This window comes from Hibiscus syriacus, unplaced genomic scaffold (genome assembly GCF_006381635.1).
Source record: "Hibiscus syriacus cultivar Baekdansim isolate YM2019G1 unplaced genomic scaffold, ASM638163v2 tig00111207_pilon, whole genome shotgun sequence".
Classification (NCBI taxonomy): domain Eukaryota; kingdom Viridiplantae; phylum Streptophyta; class Magnoliopsida; order Malvales; family Malvaceae; genus Hibiscus; species Hibiscus syriacus.
Window position 1 is genome coordinate 1,461,726 of NW_024063019.1, and position 14,038 is coordinate 1,475,763.

General features: G+C 34.5%; 1 protein-coding gene across 1 annotated transcript in view; it reads left to right on the forward strand.

The window, feature by feature from the left end:
• Nucleotides 1-5,815: 5,815 nt before the first annotated feature.
• The window catches only part of LOC120155747 (pyruvate kinase 1, cytosolic-like), a 46,405-nt gene continuing 38,182 nt past the window's right edge, over nt 5,816-14,038 (forward strand). Inside the window, exons 1-2 of the mRNA XM_039167226.1 lie at nt 5,816-5,868; nt 6,036-6,135. Coding sequence (XP_039023157.1) covers nt 5,816-5,868; nt 6,036-6,135 — 153 coding nt within the window. The remainder of the gene's footprint in view (nt 5,869-6,035; nt 6,136-14,038) is intronic.

Here is a 14,038-nt window from a genome sequence, read left to right on the forward strand (position 1 = left end):
CCTCTTCCCCTCTGAACACCGACCGTGGCATGAGGAACCGATGTGGCCACTCAACCGAGACAAAACAGCCCCTAAGTGACTCCCTTCTCTCTTTGTAACCGGTCGAAAAGACCGTGGTTTCGCCCCAACCGCCGCTGGTCGCCCCTCCTTTAACTGGCCACCTCCCACGGTGGCCCAATATTCCCGACCCAAACCAAAATCAGACGAACACCCCTTTTTTTAGAACCGAGACCCAACCTCTAGCCTCACTGGAGTGACCGAAAAGGTCGACGACGATCTCGCCTCCTTGGTCTGATCACGCTCTCGCCGACGGGCAGTCGATCCTAAAACAGGGTCTCTGTATACTCTTACTTCATTCAAAATAAAAAACAAAAATCCATGAGTAAAAGAAATGAGGACGTGAAGGAGAAGGAGAGCAGTTTTATTACTTCTTTCTTTTGTACAAAACAGGGGTTTACAAAACGGGGCCTCTGTTTGATTATTGCTTGGCTTTTAAAGAAGGTAATATTACAAATTTGGTCCCTGGACAAAATTAGGGTATTACAGTTTCATTATTTCAATTTCTCTCTTGGCATTTTCTGTTATGATTTCTTTCCATTTTACTAGTTACTTTAACCGATTCTGTGTGCATGTTCGTGCATTTTAATTATTAAAAGATGAACAAGTTAATTGTTCTGATCTTTTGCATCAGGTTACAAGTAATAACAATTAACTAGCGTATCAACCTAGCATTTTATCTCTTCATTGTTATTACTTGAATGACAGCATATTATCTGACTTTTAACAAAAAATCAGGTAGTTAATTGTATTTGTAGGCAAAATGGTGCATTGCTGCATCTGAAGTGGATTTTTTTCATAGAACTGCCCTCTGAGTTATGCAGGCATTCTTCATGATAATGGAGCTTCTATTCTTTTAATTTATGGGACCACACCAGCTCCTCTAACTAATTTCTGTTATTGTTCTTCCATTTGGAATTTACAGGTGTTTCTATTTCAATAAGCTGCTATTTACAAGTGCAACATGATGGGAAAGCCAATAGTGGTCACTTGTGTCGTGGACAGTATGACAGGCAACCTAAGACCTACTCGTGCTGAAGCAACTGATGTTGCCAATGCTGTGTTGGATGGTCAATTTCCCTTCACTTATACTATGCTTTTTGTCTCATTTCTGTTACCTTTGTGTCAAGTTTAACGGAATCTCTTAATTATGTTGTCACTTTTATCCTGCGTGGACTATACCCTGTGGAGACCGTCTCTACTGTTGGAAAATTTTGTGCAGAGATGAGTTCAGATTACCCTTGATCAGGAAGCTTGTTTGTTTCTCTTTGTTATATACAAGAATGTTCAATCTATTTACCAATCTCAGTTTATTGGTTTCTCTTTGGTATATACAAGGGTCAAAGGGTTTGAATTTTCATTTCTATGAGCCTAAGGCTTATGATTGTACTAAACATGGGCTTTATATGTGCTCAATGTTATTGAGCAAAAAGAAAAGAGGAAAACAGCCAAAGCTTTATTTCAACTTGTCAGATTTGTGTTATAATTTCTAATTCGTGTTATATAGTTTATTTTTTTCTACCATAATTAGTACTTCCTGTAACCTTTTTAGTACATTATTTTAAATTCTTGACCTGGCATATTTCTGATTAAATGTGTAACCCCCTCAGACCGATGAGGATAACTCGATCCAGTCTGGAGTGTCACATTAGGGCTACCGGAACGACCCACTGTAAAAATGGCGGAAAATTTAAAACTTTTATTAAAACATGTAACTTATAAAATGATTTATCAGTATGCAGAAATAAAACATATTTTCAGACTCGTATATAAATCAAAATACAATCACATGCCCTCTAATCACATGTACCATTCTCTGGAAGTAACGCCGGAAGAACTCTCATACTGATGATGATAGTTGCACTGGTACAATTCTTTTAACCTACAATGTAGAGTAATAGAGTGAGCTTCGGAAAGCTCAGTAATACAGAACTACCAGATGATGCTGAAGAACGTGCAGATACAGATAAACATATGTTTTTTTATTGTTTCCGAACATCTACAGATTTTTATGTTGATCGGAGATCCTACTGATATTTCAGATGGTAACGGACAATGAGCTTTCAGTTCAGATAAATATTTCTAATGACTGAGTTCAAGAGATCGGAATAGGTTATCTAGTGTGTTCCCATAAAACCTGTAAAAAAATACAGATTCTTTTAAAACACATATATATACCCCCATCCGTTCACATCAAAAATGTGTAGATTCCCCGGAACCATACACCCAACCGCACATGCCATTTAGACCCTGAGCACAAAGCCGAGGAGTCTGCAGATAATCTTCCTCCAACAATAAACCCCTAGAAAAAACATTTCTCCGTCGGTAAACGGAGATATCAGAAATCAAAAAAGAATTCAGATCAGATATCATAACAGAATCCAGATCAGAAATCAGAACATAATTCTGGTAATGTATCATAACAGAATTCAAGTCGAAAATCAGATAAAATATTTATGTAATTATGAAACACACCAGAGTTTATGGATATTATTTAGAGGTACATGATAATCTTAACAGACAGAAACACACAGATCCTCAATATACTGATAGAATGTCGGAATTTAGAATCACTAAAGGAAGAGTTTAATAATTGATAGAATCATCAATTATTCAGAATATGACTTGGGTTGATAAGGAAGAAATGAAGATTCATGACATTTACAGTATATGTGGATTGATTTCATTATCAAACAACTTCAGATGAATATCTCCCAGAATTAATGCTTATCGACTGGTCAATTCATTGTCCTTACAGGGTATTTACACTTTAATACCACAAATTCTAGTCCATATATAATCTTTGGAATCATCGCTGAATAAATCTTAAGGAAACTAACAGATTTTTCAATGCTCTTTATTACATTTCCATGCTTCCACGATATCATGAAATGCTAACGTGCTTGATTTGTAATACATGTTCTATAAGAACATTACATCATGTATGTTCATTAACATTTCTAGACCCATTCAAATCACTTATTTAATCCTCAGTCCTTGAGGTTACTTAATTTATTTAGCATTCAAGTCCATTCCAGTTACTTCGGGATTTTCCAGAGTAATTCAAACGTTCCTGAATTTCAGATACATGTTGTACTTCTGTTCCATTCAATTTGGTCTTTGTGGTTGATTTGTCGAACAAACGTCCAAATCTTAGTATTGAATGAGATTTAGAGTTGAGTTGAGCTGAATACTTCCAAAATTTACCATCGAGCCAAACTTGAGAAGACGAATACGCATTCCAGTAATATCTATTTCATTCAGGTATTGACATAGCTTTAGGGTTGATCTACTCACTTAAATTGTGTTCCATTATTTTTAAAGATAGTCCAACACCTATGCTTATTTGGATTCCTTAATTAATCCAAGACATTTACTTAGTTTAGGCCATAAGGTTATTTTGGTAATTTTGGTGTTCAGTTTTATTTCATTCATTTCAGAGCTCATGGATATCCAATCATTCCTAAGCTTGGTGATATTCATGGGTTATTTCTATTATAGGGGTATTCTGGTCATTCTACAGATCCGATGTATTTCAATCATTTCCTTCCATCCTGTCTTATTATTTAATTCCAATTTATCATCTATTTCAGTCCCTTCGAAAAATTCTGATAAAAGAGCACCCTGATAAATTGTTCTTCAGGTATTTACTCGTAACTCGGATATTTTCGGGTCAAGTGCCTTCTCAGATTTTTACCAACGGAATATCAAGAATTTTTTGCACTAAGTCAGGATCTTAACAATCAAATTCGTACTTAATCGAGTTAAGTACAAATCCTCAAAGTACTTTCTCATTTAGGGTCAACTCAGACTATTTTACCTCTCAGGGGCATTTTTATAATTTCCTAACCAGATAATTTCGCTTAACGAAAATAATTATAATTTAATGATCATATGGTCAATTGATTTCCCAAACATTCTTTGATCTTGAAATTATTCCTTAACAAACTTCTAGCATCTTGCGCAAACCCTTTTTGGCGTTAAAAACCAATTATCCAAATTTTCTAAAAAAAACTATCATTTCTTATGCACATCTGTAATTATATCGGATCAATATGTCTTTTCAAAGTTATTAACCAACTTCCAGGGACAATTCTTGTCATCCTACAACATAAGGGTATTTTCATAATTTTATCCTACCGAAGTATTATCATAATTTCCCATCCAAATACCTTTAACATTTAACCTTTGATGATATAAAATATAAGTTACAAATCCATGGCTGATTTCTTTATCACTAATCAAAAACTTGTAATTTAATTCTAACAATTCCTCAATCTCTTATATTAGTCATTCGATCCGTATTCAGTTACAAAATTTCTACCACATTCATATCGAGTGTATAAATTATTCAACTCCACAAAAGTGACCAACATTATCTTATTCATACATTTACCAATATCAACATATTCCATAAATCATAAAGAGGTAGTAAAGTATTACCTTGATTTTCGTGCCATACTGATCGAACATTAAATTTCATTTGAACGTCATCGATCTTGAAATCAACTTCCAATAATTCCTCAGATGCATATAAAAAATATAACATAAAAAACATATCGAATCAGGTGATAAATTAGTTAAAAATAGCTTACCGAGTTCGAGTTTGGCAAAACAGACCCAAAAACAGATTCGGAACGTCGAAAACATAAAATATGACTTTTCGAAAAATTTGAATTTTCGATCAAAATCAAAGTAAACATGTTTTACTGGCAATTTCGAGGCCTTCGGGTCACGTCGATAAACATCATGATAGATATACTCGATCAAAGTCAAAGGTCGTTTAATGCCCATTCAACGCCGGTCAAAGTTCTGGTCAACAGTGGTCAACGCCGGTCAACGGTCAATAGTCGACCATTTTACACAAATATCACCCTAACCTAAATTAATTACAAAATTATCCACCTTTTTCAAATATTTACGAAACTAATACCCAAATTTTATACAAATAGCACCCAAACAGAAATTAATTACAAAATTAACACCCAGACGATGCCCACTCTCGGGGGTGGCGTGTGCGGAGCGTGAACAGTAATACGGTGTCAGAAAATTCTCGAAAAAATTCCTAAAAATTATTTTAAGGCATTTTGAGACACTTACCAATCTCGGTTCACAATTTTGAACGGCGGAGAGGTCGATTCCGAAACATTGAAAACTTTGACAGTCTCACCCCTCCACGCGCCGGCGACGACCAAGAAACGGAGAACACCGGTGGACTTAGAACAATGCAAGGAACAAGATGATGCAGGAGGTGTCGAAAACGGATGACTGGATCGTCGTGAATCGACGAAAAACCAACTGAAATTGAGTTAAAACCGACGATACTTCCAACTGAAATTAACGACGAACGACGACGATTCATAACGAAATGTTTGAGGGGTTTGGTTCTTCGATCGACAATGAACACGATGGTGGTTTCGGTTCGTCAATCGGAGGTCGAACGACGAGTAGATCAGAGTTGGAAGTGGGTTGACCGGGGGAGGAAAATGGAGTATTTTTTTCTGTAGAATATACAGGAAATGGGTGTTATAATTCATCCCAAAAGAAAAATGGTCAAATCATGAGTTTAGCCACTGAACTTCCTGCAATTCTTAAAATGGTCTGCCAACTTTACGATTTTACAATTTAATTCCCAATTTTTTCAAAAAATACCAATTAAATCAACCACTTTATAATTTCTAAAATTTAGCCCCTAAATTGGGGTGTTACAAATTGCCTTCCGTAGGAAGAAAACGTACCAAAGGTACGCACAACTACCATGGTCAAAGCCTCTGCAATTATTTGCCTCACTTCATCCGGGAGGGCTGCAGTGTTACATTTGTTATTTTGTGTCCCCTTCTTTATGTGTGTGAGGAAGAGCCAATATCAATGTCGTTGCATATTGATCTTCGTGCATGGCATGCTAACATTGTGCTTATACTTCTTTATTTTCCAACCGATAGCTAGTTGTAACTTAAAACGGTTTTGTACTAGTTCAGATTGATTGCAAAGTACAGGCCATCAATGCCTCTGATATCTATTGTCATCCCTTGGCTAAAGAAAAATCAACTGCGCTGGAGTTTCTCTGGTGCTTTTGAGGTATGCTACTGGTGATATTTTTCATGTTCCCTATGGAATGTGTCTGTTTCACTGATGTGAGGAACTTGAATTACATTCTGTGTGAATATTTTGGGGGAATAAAAACAAGATGAACAATCCGAAAACAGTAATTGTACATAAGGCATAGTTTCTTTAAATGGAGTTCTAATAGGGTGTTCTCTTTTATCATCTTCCTTTTCGATTTGTAAGATTATTTGTAGCGAACAATCCCTCATTGTAGTATAGCTGTTTATTCGATTGAAAGCTGGAAATTAGTATCTTCATCATTCTGTTCTTTTCTTGAACCCTTGCTGGCAACGCAATCCTAGTAACCAATATAATCGAGTTTCTTTAATGCCTGTGAAACGTGATGACCAATTATAGTATAGCTATTTATTCGATTAAAAATATATATAAATATAAAAATATTATTCAATAATATATATTTAATTAGAGTTTAGTTTATAAATATAAAAGAACTTAAACTAATTTTCAATTTAAATCTTATATTAATTATATATATAGGGTTAGGATCCATTTACACAGTGTAAAACTCTTAGTTTTATACAGATTTAGGACGGTTGGATGAATGAAAATAGATGGTTGGGATTGACTCCTTAATTTTTTACAGTAAATTCATTCTTATTTGCTACTATTGATCTCAGCCATCTATTTTCACCCATCAAAAGGTACTAAATCTGTGTAAAACTATTTTAGTTTTACATCGTGTAACAGGATCCTATCCCATAAAAATATTTAACTAAAAGTATTATTAGATTGGAGTGCATCTTCACTAGTCTTAAATCGTCACATTTATTTTTTTCCTACCAAATTTTATCCCCATTGTCGACACCGTTTTTTGCTCGGGTGGGCTGAGACCGATAATGACTCGGGGGTTCTCTTTTGAAAAGGAGTTTTCGAAATGTGAGGAGTTGCCAACAATCATTGAAGGTGCGATTGGGACACCATAAAAGCCAGATGATTTTAATAAAACATTTTATTTTTATAAAAATACCAAATTTTAAGGTCTGCGAAAATCCATAAATCAGGTTCGATAGTCAATTACGCGTGAGGAAGAATTAGCACCCCCACAAGCACTCAAAAATTGGTACCTAGTTGGTTACCCTATATTTAAAATTAGAAATTTTGAGTTCGATCTTTATTTAATTTGAAAATAATTATGGATGCAAAGAGTTGAAAATGGTATTCGTTTATTAAAGCCAATAGCATTTGCCCCCTAGCATAAACGCAGGAGATCAACTATTGAGCTCGATAACTGAATATTGTATCATTTTTAGAAAATCATGATGTAATTTTAAAAAGGATGTCGACTTATTTCGGGAATCACCAATAGTCAACCCTGAGCATGATTGCGGGAGATATACTATTAATTCCCTAATAAGTGAACATTGCCTTAGAGTTTAAAAATAAAATACGATCAAACAAATTTTATTTATCCTAATTAAACTAAAAGTAAAGTAAGTTTTTTTTTCTAGCTTAAAGTGTCAAATTATGAAAGTTAAAGGGCCTAAAGGCACAAACCTAGATGTGTAGGTTCTAATATTAACCCTATTTGATTTTTAAACTGATTATTGAATCGAATAACCAAGGTGGTCCCTTGAGCATTTACGCGAGAGCCGACTCAGATTATTCCTTAAATTAAGGGGACGACATTGAAATCTAGCTAAAAGTGGAAGCTCTATTTAACCTATTTAATCTTGTCAATATTAAACTCTAATGGAAATTCGGGGAAAAAAAGTTGAGATCTAAAAATATCGATTTATAAAATATTTAAAAGCACAAGTTCCTAAATTGATAAAATCAAAAGTTGAGGACTAATTAAAAACCTAATTATTATCTAAATTATTAAACTTAAAGTTTTTTAGAAAATATTAATTATTAATAAATTTTAAAATTAGAACAATTGATTCGAGTAATCGAGCATCTTATACAAAAACTCGATTCAAATTGCTCCCTAATTGAACTACAGTGTCATCCTAATTTCTAAGCTTGATTCGAATGTTAATCTAATTTAAAACTAAAGCTAAGAGTTTAAACTATGAAATATTGAAATATTTTATAAACCTAATTTTAAAAAATAAAATAAACATAAATACAAGGACCTAATTGCATAAAATAAAAAAATAGTGTCTAAAATGCAAGAAAATAAAAGTTAGTAGTTAAATAAAAAATAAATAGTGACCAAAATGGAAAAATTAAAATAATAGTAGCTAAAACAGAAACAAATAATGACTAAATTAAAATAAAACAAAACAGAATGATAAAATTGAAATAAATTAGAAAAGAAAGGTCTAGTGACCAAAATGCAAAAACACATCAAACATAGGGGGACTTGGAATGCAATTTTATCAAAAAAATACAAAGCATACATGTAAATGGGAACATTATGAAAACGGTCTATGACATTGACTATTTTGCAAAAACACGACAAAGTTTAGGGGGACCTAAAATGCAATTTCCCCTGAAAATGCTTTATAAATACAATTTTTTCATTTTTATAATTTTCATTTTTCGTTTTTTTAAAAGCCTCTCTCTAGAAAATCGGTCGTCGCAGGCCGTCGTCACAGTCGTCGCCTCTGGTGGCTGTTGGCCACCAAATTTAACGAGGAGGTCCGTCTCGATGTAAGAATCTCGAATCAGGCCGTGATTTTGCGAGATCTGGCGTCTATCGCCACGAAAATGTTCGGTGACCTTTCGATTTTCTCACTTTCCGACAACCTCCAATGAAGGGTAAGCCCCGATCCACTCTTTTAGATTTTTATCGTTTTTGCTACTGAAAAATGGTTGGCTGATTATTGTGGTTATTTGGTTATTCGAAACATATAAAAATAACTACACGCTATACATATCTTTTTTTGAAGCTAAAGGTTTGTTTTATTTTATAGCTTTTTTTGAAGCTAAAGGTTTGTTTTATTTAGAAAACTAAGTGGAAGGTTTCCCTTTTTTCGAACCTAAACAGTAAATCATAACAAAAAAAGACGAAGAAAAGTTGTTCAAAAAAAAAACAGAAAGAGTAAAACTTTGAATGCTTTGTTTATTGCTTCAAAAAATTACAATATTTTTTCGAAAAATCCAGCCCTTTTACAATGATTTTTGCTTGGGTTTTATACCCATTACAAGGAAAATGGAATGATAATTCTTTTGTCTTGTTTTAGTTGCTGTTTGCTATTGATGGAGTGGAGCAGCTGGTGGCGTGGAGTATTGAATCTGAGAAGTGGCGTGATGCAGGGCTTAGTTGGGATTGGGACAGAGGATCGAAAGGGGCTGATTGGTGAAGTGGGTGGCTAGGGCTAGGTTAAACTTAGGATTTGGGTTACGGGTCGGGTTATTTTCTTGGGCTCTGGGTCGGGTTTGTTCGTGTTTGGGGCTATTTGGTTTGTATTCAAAAGGGTTGGGTTTTAATTGGTTTGGGCTTGTTAAAAGGGTTTGGGTCTGTTGAAATAGAAAAATGGTGCTTACAGCTGTCCCTCTTTGCTTATTACTATGAAACGAGAATGAAACAAAGATAATAAAGCACCATTTTTCTTCTTGGTCTCTTCTTGTCAACTGTGAACTCTTCACTGGGAATGTCAATTCATCTCTTTTTGTGAAATCGTCGAGTCACTACTGCAGATGATGTCATCTTTGATTCGTTCTCTTGGCTGAGTCTCCATCTCTAGTTCTTCAAGCTACGGGTTCTTCTCATCATGATCTTTTCATTGGAAATATTGATCCCTCGAGTGAGGCATTACTGATTTGAAGTGTTGTGAATCGAGCAATAGGTCGAACAAGTTCTTCTCCTGAATTCTCTACTAGAAATGTTGGTCCCTCGAGTGAGGCGTCACTGATTCGAAGTTTTATGAATATAGCAAAGGAAATGTTGAAAACATCATTTTCAAAGGTCTTATGGATGGCCCAAATGACTTATCATCTTGCTCGAATGACTTATAGATGACCCGAAGGATTTAAGCATCATGCTCGAAAGTCTTGCTGAAGGCCCGGAAGGACTTAAGCTGATTCGAAGTGTTGTGAATCAAGAAAAGGAAATGTTAATCCCTCAAGTGAGGCGTGGCTTGTTTTAAGAAAAACAATCTCAAGTTAGATAAATCTTCTGTTTGAAGTGAAACTATCTCAAGCAAGATAAAACATTCTGTTTTGAGTGAAACTATCTCAAGCGAGATAAAATCTTCTGTTTCGAGTGAAACTATCTCAAGCGAGATAAAATCTTTTGTTTCGAGTGGAACTATCTCAAGCGAGATAAAAAATTCTGTTTCGAGTGAAACTATCTGAAGCGAGATAAAATCTCCTGTTTCGAATGCAACTATCTCAAGTAAGATAAAATCTTTTGTTTAAGAAAAACAATATGTAGTGAAATGAAATGTCTTGTTTCGAGTAAAAACTATCTCATGCGAGATGAATCTTGTTTTAAGAAAAACAATCTGTAGTGAAATGAACAGTCTTGTTTCGAGTAAAAAAATAATCCCAAGCGAGATGAATATTGTTTTAAGAAAAACAATATGTAATGAACTGAATTGTCTTGTTTCGAGTAAAAAACTATCTCAAGCTAGACAAGCCTTGTTTTAAGAAAAACAATCTTAAGTGAAATGAAATATCTTCTGTTTCGAGTGAAACTATCTCAAGCGAGATAAAATTTTATGTTTTAAGAAAAACAATCTCAAGTGAGATAAATCTTCGCATGAAATGAGATTGTCTCAAGTGAGACAATTTTTGTTTTGAAAATATTGAATCTGAGGATGATTGCTCCCTTTTGCTGGGGACGTCTTGTTGTATTTTAATTTCATATTTCCCAAAAAATCTGTAAAATGTAGCTGAATACAACTATCTTGAATGTCATCGTGAGAAGAGAAAAATTCAATGAAAAAGACGTGATTTCAAGAAAAAAAGCCCTCGTGAAAGGGGAAAATTAAAGCTTTTATCGTTCATGATAATGTATATTTGATGCAAAGATGCAAAATCATGTAGGTGCATGCCGATGCATGTTTTATTGAATAATGGCATTGAAGATGTGCTTAAGCAATCATGGTTCTCTTCCTGATATGTTTGTCTTCATTCTCCTCCCACAACAAGGTGTACCATCTCGTTTCTTTGCAAAAATCTACTTTTCTCACTCCTTAACATTCAAAATTTTTGCCCCAATTTTTGATTCTGAGCTTATAGGTCTAAAGGACCTTTGTCAATTTCCAATATAAACTCTCTAGAGACATTATCCTATTTGAAAATATTTTCCTTCTTTTTATTTTCAGAATATGGAGAGTTTGTTGAAAAAAATTTCCTTCTTTTAGGCTCACAATTGAAGCAAATCATAGAACACGAGTTCACTCAATATCAAAAGAATCAGCAGCTCTTTTTATATTTTCAAAGTTATAGCTCTTTGACAAGTTTCAAAATTGATGGGTGGGTTTCAGGTTAGCTCTTTAAAGTTTCTAAGGGTTCAGTCATCAAATATGTCTTTTTTTCGGTCCCCGTGAACCTTAAGACATGCCCCTCTTCTTTGGCTTAGCATTTTAATCAGATGCGGACAAAATGACACAACTAGCATAATCAATCACTAGACTTTCTAGAACACTTCTATTTTAGTTCTCTAAAATCTTCCATTTGTTCAATCTTTGTAGGCTTCCTTTAGCAGAGGTAGTGCAGGGACATTAGTCTAAAATATAAAATTCTTGAGTGCTTGTGTGAAGTCGAATACAACATGTGTTTTTGAATTCCCTTAGTCCATTTTCATCGGAACTCATTATTAGATCAACTTGATTTAATTTGCCATTGTTTGGCTATATGAATTCAACTTTATTGTATATACATTATAATTGCCTTCATTGGGCTAGTTGAAGGGTTCCTCTCATCACAAAATCTTCTACTTGACAATTGCAGTGGAGAAAACACCGAACTACCGAGTATCCGAGTAATGTCATGGTTCGAATGTAATTTATTCATAAATCCAGGGCTTTTGAGTTTCCTCTATGACCAATTACTTTAGTAGAATAGCTCAACTTTATTGTATAATCTATAGTAATAATTTATTAACCTCTTAACCTTTTAGATTTAGAATTTCTTAAGCTTATCGAGAAGAACCTGTTATAGTCTAGGTGTCTTTGATGGTAAGAAAATCCCACATTTAGAGTTATGTTCCCAAACAATTGTCCCAAACTAAATTCGTCTACTCCACTATTCCATTTGCGAAGATTACGATCATCATTGAACGTCTCCAACAGAAATATAGTCTAGGCAATTTTGCAATGTCATACACAAGATATGCCTCATGTTGTCCGCTCCTATTCATACTTGAATGCCAAGCCTCTTGATCATTTCCTCATGAGAGGAGAATGCTATATTGGTCCTTGTAAGAGAAGGGTATGGTGTTCGAATCTATCATCTGGGGTAAGGTTCAATCTTGTCATTTTGTCAAAGATCTATAACTTTGATTCTTAGAAGAGCTTTTAATCCAATGGATACTTAAAGAATTTCGAGTCTGAAAATTACTCATTACTTATGACCTCAGAATGTAGCATTTTATTTAAAATGTTCGATTATCAAGGGACTTACAAACTTTTTAATGAAAAGAGAAAGAAAAGAAATTCAAACAAGACAATATACGAGTGCATCAAAAGTTCCTAGTAGCTGCAATGGTTTTTTCTCGGTTCACGTCAGAATGCCCCGTCATTCATCGAATATTCATGCCCCAGAATTGATTAAATACTGAACCTTTAACTTCAATGCCCCACAATTCTCATTGAACTACCTTGATATTCAGATGGTGATAGCATCACGTTCACAACTCTCAATCATTTTTTGGTACAAATAGGGTGACTTCATCTTACCTCAAAACTTTTATCACAAGATTCTCTACGGGTTACTCTCGGGATCTGTGATTAATGCACGTTGCGATGCAATGTATACCATGTAATGTACAATGTATATATACTATTTAAAAAAATGCAAAGATGCACATGCAAATGCAAAGATGCAAAAATGGGATTGCAAAATACGAGATGCAATTGCAACAAGGAATTGATCCCAAAAATAATTGTTCCTTGAACAATTCTTGAAAAATAGACAATGTATCAGTACGCTGGGGAAGTGAAAATATGGTCCATCTGTAAGTTGTTCAACTCATGTGAGTATCTAGGTACAATATCATCTTCAAAGCTTATACTTTGTCTCCTATTTTCAAAAATATTTTGAGTTGGTTCGTGATATTCAGCTATTGGCTTTAGCGTCGAATCTTCTTGAGTACACCTTGTTATTTTATTATGTCACTGTCTATTTTGTCTGCTTAGTAGGTAGATTCTTTCTTGACGCTACTCAATCTACGTAGAGCACCTTCTAAATTCTTTCTATCCCAGTGAAAGGCATTGTTGTGGGCATTGTTTTTCAAGAACCTTCTAAACGATCTGTTATTTAAGGGATCAATACCTTTGGATGATATGTCATGTTCATGTAAAAATGCAACAAGACAAAAGAAAATCAATGCTAGTAGAAACAACAAGAATCATGTTAGTTGAAATGATTAGTCAAAGAAATGTAATCTTAGTAACAATAATTAAATTCAACTCAAAAATAAAGCAAACAAAGAAAATTAATAATCCTAACCGCATGCGTTCTAGTTCTCCTAGGTTATCCACATAACTCTAACGAGGTAGGTTTACTAAATTCTCTAGATGAGGTTGGGTTCTAGCAAAGGGTTCCCAAGCCATCTTCACAACCTGCTGAGTTTGACTCCGATTAAACCCCATTACAGACTTGCGAATCGGATTCGACTCAGGGGATCATACCACTAAAAGCGTGCCTCAAATCTGATATTCGGGTAGGAAACTTAGGATGTTTACCAAATATACTTTATCAAACTCACACAAGGAAGCCCAATACTCCTCGAGAGGTGTGA